At 39.7% G+C, this 10,169-nt stretch overlaps 1 protein-coding gene across 3 annotated transcripts in view; it reads right to left on the bottom strand.

Annotated features, from left to right (window-relative positions):
- Positions 1 to 3,962: 3,962 nt before the first annotated feature.
- The window catches only part of LOC120515018 (tripartite motif-containing protein 54-like), a 36,697-nt gene continuing 30,490 nt past the window's right edge, over positions 3,963 to 10,169 (bottom strand). For 2 of the 3 annotated variants that reach the window (XM_039735708.1, XM_039735709.1), the window contains exon 10: positions 3,963 to 5,345. In XM_039735708.1, coding sequence (XP_039591642.1) covers positions 5,214 to 5,345 — 132 coding nt within the window. In that variant the 3' untranslated portion in view covers positions 3,963 to 5,213. The remainder of the gene's footprint in view (positions 5,346 to 10,169) is intronic. The other variant, XM_039735710.1, reaches the window with a different exon arrangement.

Below are 10,169 nucleotides of genomic sequence, written 5' to 3'. Positions count from 1 at the left end.
GATTTCCCTGTGCCTTACACAGATAAAGACGTACTTTAGACTAACTGGCAGTCTCACTGAAGCCAGGCATATCATATACTGTATTTACAACCGTGAGTAGAAAAATAGGTGAGGAAAATTAGACAGCTCACTGAGTGTCACATTTCTCACGAAGGCAACACTCCAATGATTTTGACCTGCAAAGAGGTGATCTTGTTAACCTTGTCTGACAAGACAGCAAGCTTCTTATTATGGTGAACAGTTGAAAAGTCTCCTAAAAAATATACATATAAATGTGTGTCAATTGTGCATGTTTTAAAAATAAACATAATCTGATGTAACAGAAAAACCTCTCTGTAGCATCTGATCATGCACTGGTATTTGACGACATCAATGGATGAAGTGTAAACGTGGACGTGTGTGTGCTCTCCGTTATTTCAGTTATGATAATGTAGAAGTAGATGTAAGCTCGAAGAAATTGAGGGCTGTATTCATGAAAATATCAACTGCAAAAAATTCATTTGATGTAAACGATGTGTCCCACTTCATCAAGGGACTGCCGATAAGAGAGATGATAGTGAGGAGCCACAGGAGATGCAGATTTCAGTACTCAAAACACACGAATCAACAAATTTGCCAAGCGACACCAATAGGTGCACAGATGAGGCTGCACAACATCCGCCTTCTGACTGCACGTCTACACAAATTTACATTACTGTCTGATTGGAAATGCAAACATGCCATGACATAATGGCCACAGCACTTTAACACGTATATCTGTAGACCACAATGCTTATCTAAACTCTATTTGCTGTTTTTATGTCATGTAGTGATGCAACAGTCAAAATAACAGAAATATATCATAGCAGACAGGCACTTCTCAAACATCTGGAGCCCCATAGCTGTGGTGGTCGACGTGTGTCTGTGTCTGTCTGTCTGTCTCTGCTGATGCAGCACTCATAACAACATGCACATTAATTTTTAAGCCTAAGGTACCTTGTGCTACTGAGCTCCTGAAAGGATAATGTCCATTTTAGCTTTTGATTTTCTCTCAGTGTCATACCTTTTGTTCTCTCTCTTCCTGAAACCCTGGCAGCAGTTTAAAATGCACGGACTGGAGAAACTGAGGGCGGCTGTTTTAGGAAGATGCCCTGTGGGAGTAGCCTTTGCAGTGCAGGATTTTGCTGCTATTCACTACACACTTTTTCATGGGTTGTCCCCAGATGTGTATTCTCGTTTGAGAGTCACGTCTGGTCCCACGAGGCTAGGCTGACCGGTGACTCTGAATTGGCTAAATGTCGGTATGTATGTGAGTTGGCTCTAATGTACACTGCTGTCTTCTTCCCGTTTAATTTGTCTTGTAGCTCGTGCTGCTGGGATTTTCACTGTCTCCCTGTGACCTGCAGGTCTGGGAAAAGAATGGTTGTTTTATTCTTAGCAATAATCAAAGACGCGTATGTTTTTTTTCATTTATATACATTGTTTATACCACTGTTTATTAAACTTATACGACTCAAAACAGAAACACACTGTACCTTATATTACTTTTTCATTGTATGTGTTCTACAGAGGTAAAGTATACAGAGTACTATTATACTATTCATATATATATATATTCATATAAAAATTAATTAGGACATACACACAATATGGACCATTAACTTGCTAACCCTGAAAGGCCACTTTCCTTTGTCAGTAAGTTAATGGCCACTGAAAATCTTAGCCAATCTTCAAGAAGTTTCCATACATTTTGCCTGATGTGTTTTTAACAAATTAAAACTTAATAATAAAATAGGTTTAAGAGCTTAATGAAAGAGTACTCACCCAATCCAGGGTCTAGTTTTCCTCAAACAATGTGAGGTTTTGCAGAGCTAGGGTCTGTCTTGGTAGCAATGGGTGCTATTCAGGAACAAGGCCTGGACAGGCTGCCCCCACATCATTGGGCAGACACTCTCTTTTGATCAATTTGGAGACCTAAGTGAATAGATCAGAACTTGATCTCCACTAGCCCTCTCATTAAAGCAATGCCTAAAAGAGAGTGTACATGAAACAGGCAGAAGGACCAGAAAGTGAAATCTCCACGCTCAAACTTTTCTGTAAATTTGTTCATGTGTTTCCATATTGTCTCCTTTCCAGGTTGGATTTCATCTGGGGAGGAAAACATGAGCAAGTTTGTTCTCGTACTTTCTTGTTTAATTCTGTCGGCACTGCCTTCTTCTGGAGAATGCCATCCTTTAGATATCCTGAAACAAAGCAGGCGCTCTTTCTCTTCAGACCATGACGTGTGGTCCAGGCAGCAGCAGCAGCAACAGCAGGCAGCCAATGAGGACCTCTTGGACCAGGAGCTCGAGCCCCAAGAAGAAGAAGAAGAGGAGCAACAGGGAGCTGGCGACGTCTGTTCGGCACCATCCTCTGCTGTGGCGCCCCAAAAGCTCAATTCAATAGAGGAGGAGCGCTCCAAAAGACGGGACGGCAAGCCCAATTCACTGGACCTGACTTTCCACCTACTCCGAGAATTTCTGGAAATGGCAAAAGCAGAGAAAATGGCGCAGAAAGCGCTTAACAATAAAAAACTTTTGCAGTCCATAGGGAAAAAATAGTGACCTGGTTTACATAATGAAGACTGCGGCTGTACAAATGAGGACAACAGTAAGCAGAAAAAGGCATTACGTACTGTAAATGTGCCACGTAGAAGTTGAATAAGGCGAGTTGCAGTCACGAAGTCCCAATTCTTTTTCCTTTGTGTCTCCTATTCTGTAGCTTTAGCATCCACCAATGCTACTTTTCTTCCTAACTTTAATACCAGTGCCAGTGGTGAATATTTTATGTAGCCATGTATGTATAGATTTGGGCACCACTATACTACCTTACGTGTAATGAAAGTGAACCACACAAACCCATCCAAACTGATTTTGTATGTGTAGGGTGTTGACATCGGAGGTAGTAAAGCAAGACCTGAAAATAGCAGAACTAGTACAATATAAATAATAAATCAATGTTCATCATCAGAAACACAAGTCTACTGCTTTATTTGGGCCAGCTGATCCAATGTGCCTTCATGCTGTTTCATGTGCAATCTAAGCGACCTTCTGATTTTCTCACGTTTCATTTTTGACGGGTTCAGCTTTACAATGAGCAGATGCTGACTGGATAGTGCAAGTCGACGTCCACAAGAACTGAATGCTTACTTCAGGACAAAAGATCATTTTATTGTGAAAGCTTTCCTTTCCAAATGAAGTCATTACAGCAAGTGATTTAATTTGGATTTTTGTTTTAACAAATACGCAGAAGCCAAATAACAAATCTCAGTCTAATATTCTCTGAACGGTTTAGCCCATTTTATTAACACTTTTGTTTGTGACGCAGTACCGGTTTAGTCAGCTTAGGAAGCACAAACTGGCCATTTCAAATGCTAAATAATTGATTTCACTCGACCCTCATAACAACTGTAAATGTCATAATCTGCTCCGCCTTCAAACATGTGCTGGTTTTAAGCAGGCATTTAATAAATCTGTTAATGCAGAAGGTAACAGATCAAACGACAAAAGATCAAAATATCATCAACGAACTCTGACCTGTCCCTAACCTTAACCGCTTTAGGAGTATCAAAGAAATCATGTTTGTGGAATGACAAAATGCTGTGAATTTTCTTTCATTTTTACATGACACTTATATGAACCATCTTTTAGATTTTTAGCGTACTAGAGCAGTAGATTGTAGGTGTTCATTCTGAGAACCACTGAGTGTTTGAAGGCAGTCACAGATGACGTAAATCTTAATCGAGCCTATGAGTCTTTCTAAAACAGCCACAGTCTACTTTTCATTTTATAACTTGACTTTTGCATCTACTCTATCGTTAGGTAACATCCCTACAGACCTGATATGTCAGACAAGCCTCACTATGATTGCTTTATTATTTCTGAGTAATGGGGCGTAAGTGGCTGGTGATCTTTTTCATTTCTCTTTTTCCCACCATTCATGAGCTTGTGATGGGGCATGTTGCTGTTTTGTTCAAGTTTGGACAAAGCCACCACAGAGTTTGCCTGGACAAATGGAGTTCCCTTGGATGTAATTCATTATTTTGTTATAGCTGACCTGATGATACAACACTAATTGGTTTTAATGTGAAAGGATTTACAGTGTTATTGCTAGTTCCCTGACATGTAATTAAAAATGAATGATTCTTCCACCTCATGTTCAGTATATAGTTTGCTTATTTTTAATATATTTGTCTTTTATTTACAGGGTCAAAGGCATTGCTAGGTTATGTGGGCCGTGCTATAAAATAAAACAAACAAATAACTCTTCTGTTTGTCAGCTAACATGAAGATGTGTACTTGCTCATCCATCTTTGAAGCTCAGTTATCTAACATACCTTTGCTTTTCCTACTTTTTATTAATATGTATAACAGAGGTGTCTATTTCCCCTTTCATAGACTTGCCTGCTTTTTGTTTTTCTTCCAAAAAGAAAAATGGTGTGCGCTCACACTGTGAGTTTACTTTAAATTTCATCGCCACTTGCCTGAAATGAGTGAGTCTGCCAAAAGAGCGCAGTGTCAACCGGTCTCTAATCATGAGCACACTGTAAATTGTTAACCGCTGTTATTTCTCTAGTCAGATGGTCTTTTTATTTCAGATCACCATGTAAAATAACACAAAGTCTATTTTATTTTACGTAGTGCCTTTCCCAGCCATTACAAAACTCTTTGCACAGCAAAGCACATGACGATCACAAGATTTGCCGTTGGAAACAGTGCGGTATTCTTCATGTACAGCTCATGGCAGAACCCTTTAATGCTCAATTCAACTATTTTTAAAATCACACAACATTTCATTCTTTTTTATATTTTTGAAGCATAAGCTCTTAAGCAAATTTGAGCTCGCATACATTTCAGTCTTGCCATTTAATGTCTTCATGTAAATCTTTACCAAAAGAAACTGAACATCTGTGACCCCTGTGTTCACAAAAATCCCAAAGCAAGTTGTCACGTGTATCTTTCACCTGATCCAAACAGCCATTAAGTACAAGACTTATAACATCGGGCTGTTAACTCTGAAAAGTTCATAAAGCTTAGCTCTCTATTCATCTCCAGCTCAGCCTTGCAGCCCGGGTTCTCCCCCAGTGGTCATTCCATCCTCTTGAGCCCAGTTACTTTACCACCAGTACTTCCCATAAGTCCGTGCAATTTAAACAAAAGTGTCCAGAAGCACAACTTCCAAAACTGCATCCTTATTCACTTTCGTCGCTTCGAAAAAGAGTTCAGCCATGAAAAGGAGAAGACGTGGCGATTCGAATCAGCGTTGGCTACTCCAGACACTGCCGGCTGGTGAGGGACGGAGGCTGTGGATGAGGTTTGATGTTCACACTAAAAGAAAAATTAATCATCCAAATATAAATATTGCAATTACAGAACAGACACTATTACTATACAAAGAACAACTACAACTGATTCAACTAATGCAAACATGCACACATCATATTCAGAGATAAGTCATATTAATTATAATAAAATGAGTTACATAGCACATTTCACACACTGAATGCAGCTGTACATTAAAAAAGTGACACAATAAGCAACTATGTATATACTGTATATATACCTATAGATTATTATACTGTAAATAAAGATTAAAAACAGCTTTTGCACTTATGTGTAATTTCCAGTAATGGCCATTATAAATAAATCAACCACTAGCACCTGATGAAGCAATGCATTGTGTGCCAATGAGTGACACTTTGTATCAAAGCCTACGTTGGTCCTTTTTGTTCCAGTCGGTCAGCGAGTTGCTTTACATTTAACTGATCTCACTTATTTAGTTGGACTTTTTCTCTCTTCTCTTACTGTACATTCAGAAAAGCATGGCCAGGCGATTTTTATGCTTATAAGACATTAACATTATTAGTATTTTTTAGTATATCTATAAACTGTCTTTTGTTGTTTTCCTATTAATTTACCTTTTTCTGAGTGGTTTGCTCCCTTAATTTAATGCTAATAATGACAATTAACAATGAGCAGATTAGGCAAAAAAACACTGAGTGCTGAGAGGCTGGGACTACTTCAGCGTCAGACCCACTAAAAGCAGAATGATGATGATGATAATGTTTAACACCAAGTTAAAAAACAGCCTCATGTAATGTGTGTATATATACTGCTCAAAAGAATTAAAGGAACACTTTTTAATCAGAGTATAGCATAAAGTCAATGAAACTTCTGGGCTATTAATCTGGTCAGTTAAGTAGCAGAGGGGGTTGTTAATCAGTTTCAGCTGCTGTGGTGTTAATGAAATTAACAACAGATGCACTAGAGGGGCAACAATGAGATGACCCCCAGAACAGGAATGGTTTAACAGGTGGAGGCCACTGACATTTTTTCCTCCTCATCTTTTCTGACTGTTTCTTCACTAGTTTTGCATTTGGCTACAGTCAGTGTCACTACTGGTAGCATGAGGCGATACCTGGACCCTACAGAGGTTGCACAGGTAGTCCAACTTCTCCAGGATGGCACATCAATACGTGTCATTGCCAGAAGGTTTGCTGTGTCTCCCTGCACAGTCTCAAGGGCATGGAGGAGATTCTAGGAGACAAGCAGTTACTCTAGGAGAGCTGGAGAGGGCCATAGAAGGTCCATAACCCATCAGCAGGACCAGTATCTGCTCCTTTGGGCAAGGAGGAACAGGATGAGCACTGCCAGAGCCCTACAAAATGACCTCCAGCAGGCCACTGGTGTGAATGTCTCTGACCAAACAACCAGAAAGACTTCATGAGGGTGACCCAAGGGCCCCATGTCCTCTAATGGGCCCTGAGCTCACTGCCCAGCAGCATGCAGCTCGATTGGCATTCGCCATAGAATACCAGAATTGGCAGATGCACCACTGGTGCCCTGTGCTTTTACAGATGAGAGCAGGTTCACCCTGAGCACGTGACAGAAGTGAAAGGGTCTGGAGAAGCCATGGAGAACATTATGCTGCCTGTAACATCATTCAGCATGAGCAGTTTGGTGGTGGGTTAATGATTGTCTGGGGAGGCATATCCATGGAGGGTCACACAGACAGCTACAGGCTTGACAAAGGCACCTTGGCTGCCATTAGGTATCAGGATGAAATCCTTGGACCCATTGTCAGACCCTATGCTGGTACAGTGGCTCCTGGTGCACGACAATTCCTGGCCTCATGTGGTGAGAGTATGCAGGCAGTTCCTGGAGGATGAAGGAATTGATACCATTGACTGGCCACCACACTTTCCTGACCTAAATCCAATAGAACACCTCTGGGACATTATGTTTTGGTCCATCTAATGCCACCAGGTTGCACCTCAGACTGTCCAGGAGCTCAGTGATGCCCTGGTCCAGAACTGGGAGGAGATCCCCCACAACACCATCTGTCATCTCATTAGGAGCATGCACCGATGTTGTCAGGCATGTATACAAGAACACAGGGGCCATACAAAGTGCTGCGTACAATTTTGAGTTGCTGCAATTAAATTTTGGCAAAATGGACTAGCCTGCCACATAATTTTTTCACTCTGATTTTTGGGGCGTCTTTGAATTCAGGGCTCTGTAGGTTGATCATTTTCATTTCCATCAAACGATGTGGCATCCTTTCGTTCCTAACACATTACCCAGTCTATATCAGTATAGATATCCAGGAGGATTTCTTTTTCCCATTGAGATCTGATGTGTTTTCAAAGTGTTCCTTTAATTGTTTTGAGCAGTTTATATATATATGTGTGTGTATATATGCTCCTGTAACAAGAGTATGAATTAAATAACTGCAATATTGCACTGAGCCACCAGGTGGTGCTAAAGACACACAACATCAAGTGTCTATGACTCCAGTTTATTGTGCGCTCCGCCCATCCGCAGTGAGGGGGTCACTTGCTTCATTCACCTGCCCTTCCCCCTTAATTGACAGCTCAATCAGATTAAGTATCAGAGTAACAGTGACATTTAAAGCAGGCAGATAAAATAAGCAAAACTAATTTAAGAGTCTTTATTTTTGTGTATTTGGGGAGGGAGACATAGTATTTATTTATTTATGGGGAGCTACTGTAAAAAGTTTAATTTCCCCTTGGGACAAATTAAGTTTTATTTATCTATCTATCTATCTATCTATCTATCTATCTATCTATCTATCTATCTATCTATCTATCTATCTATCTATCTAAACCTGGCAAGGTAGTAAAGTTTCTGACAGGAGTGTAGCAGGAACAAAAAACCCAACGGTAATGAGATTAGATCATCACCTAAAAACATCAAGCCAACAACGGTCCTGTGCTCAGAAACCAAATGTTCAAGAAATTGTGTGTCTTGCAAATTGTAAAAATTAAGTTACAGTCGCTCAGGTGAAAGGAATAGCAAATAAAGTGGCCACTCACGCCATATGGATGCATGTCAATGTAACACAATTGAAGACGTATCAAGAACACTCAATCCAGTGGATACATTTCAGTAACATTCCTCCTTTTAACTATATATTTTCAGCACATAAAACACGTTTCAGTAATTGCCAGTAATTCTCATTCAGGTCCATTTTACTCTCCCATGCTGTCCCAAGAACTGACTGGTGAAATGGTTGTGTGCAGGTCATGTCCTGTGAGAATGAAGTGACGTAGGGTATTAAATCTCTGCTGGTAAGTATTCACAGTGCCTGCTTTTTGTAGAAAAATTGAATTCAGAGGTGAATGTACTTCTAAGACATTAAAGGCAGTCTGAACAAAGCACACACACATATATATATATATATATATATATATATATATATATATATATATATATATACACAACATAAATAAATAAATGTTAGATGTGTAAATATTGAACCCCACAACCCAGCAGAGAAAGATTGTAACAAGTGTTTTGTCGAAAATTGTATATATATAAAGTGATATAAATGTCCTCATTCTTTCTGTGTGTCAGTGACAAGTGTGTTCTGAAAGTTTTCAGGTAAGACAGAAGTGGTGACAGGTTGCCTGTTGATTAGCACATGCAAGTAAGAATTCTACTGTTCTCTGTACACATGACCATGATGATCCTAGAAACCTGTAATTGTCAGTGATGAATATATTGATTTTTATTTTAAAGAAACATATTTAACAGAAGCTTTGTCCACATCTGGATCCCTGGGTGAAGACCCTTCTACCTGGAGGTTAAAATAACATTCTCAAACCCACTTAATCCAAACCCTACCCTAGAATCATCAAGTAGAACTCTCGATGGGGTATTCGTGTCCATCACAGGGTCAGTTCACAGTCATCCACATTCAGCACACCATTTAGAATGGTCAGTCAACCAAGAAAACATCTATGTGTGATTTTGGAGGAAGAACGCAGACATGGCAAGAATGAACAAACATCACACAGGCAGTGCCAGGGCTGGCCTTTGAGTCCAGGATGCTGGGTTGGTGAATTTGTTTTCCACCTAAACTACAGTGACACATAATGAAGTCAAATGACAGTTTTAAAAGTACATGTGATCATGTCTGACTGGGCTTCATGCATTGTGCCTGTCACTGCTAACATTTCCATGTCATGAGGAACTGGACAGAAAAGTGATGGATGAGTGGAATATGGAAAGACACCATTCATTAAGCTGATAATATCCAAAGATTCAGTTGTCAACTGATCGTCAGAAACAATGACTTGTAAAAGTGTTTACCCCTTCCTGATTTCCTCTGGTTTTGGATATTTTTGACACTCTGTGTTTTAGATAAAGGTTACCTATGTGAACAAATGACATTTTTTAACATTTAGGTCATTTATTGAATAAACACTCATTTTATTTTATTTAAAAAAAACTATTTGCTCCCTAGTCAGTTAAATGAATAATTGGAGTCAGCTGATGGAATATAGCCAGAATGCATTTGTTTACATTTTATAACAAATATTTGGATATAATTCATATAAAATAAGAATGTCTTTTTTATACTCTCTTCTTCAAATGTATGCAGTATGTGTATATATATATGTGGATATGGCAGACACCTCAATAGAGGAAGGACCAGGGGAGAGAGTTTATTCAGAACATTATCTCCCCCAGAATGCTATAGGGCAGCCCCCCTGACTTGCTGGGGGCCATGGGTTTGGAGCATAGACAGTGGACAGGCAACCACCAAACAGTATACAGGAGTGTTTATAGACAGTATACAGGTCCACTCTAAATATGAAAAAGGAACCAATGACCAGATCCGAGGTG

Source organism: Polypterus senegalus, chromosome 14 (genome assembly GCF_016835505.1).
Source record: "Polypterus senegalus isolate Bchr_013 chromosome 14, ASM1683550v1, whole genome shotgun sequence".
NCBI classification, from domain to species: domain Eukaryota; kingdom Metazoa; phylum Chordata; class Cladistia; order Polypteriformes; family Polypteridae; genus Polypterus; species Polypterus senegalus.
Note: the sequence above shows the minus strand (reverse complement) of the source record. Positions and strands in the feature narration are given on the sequence as shown.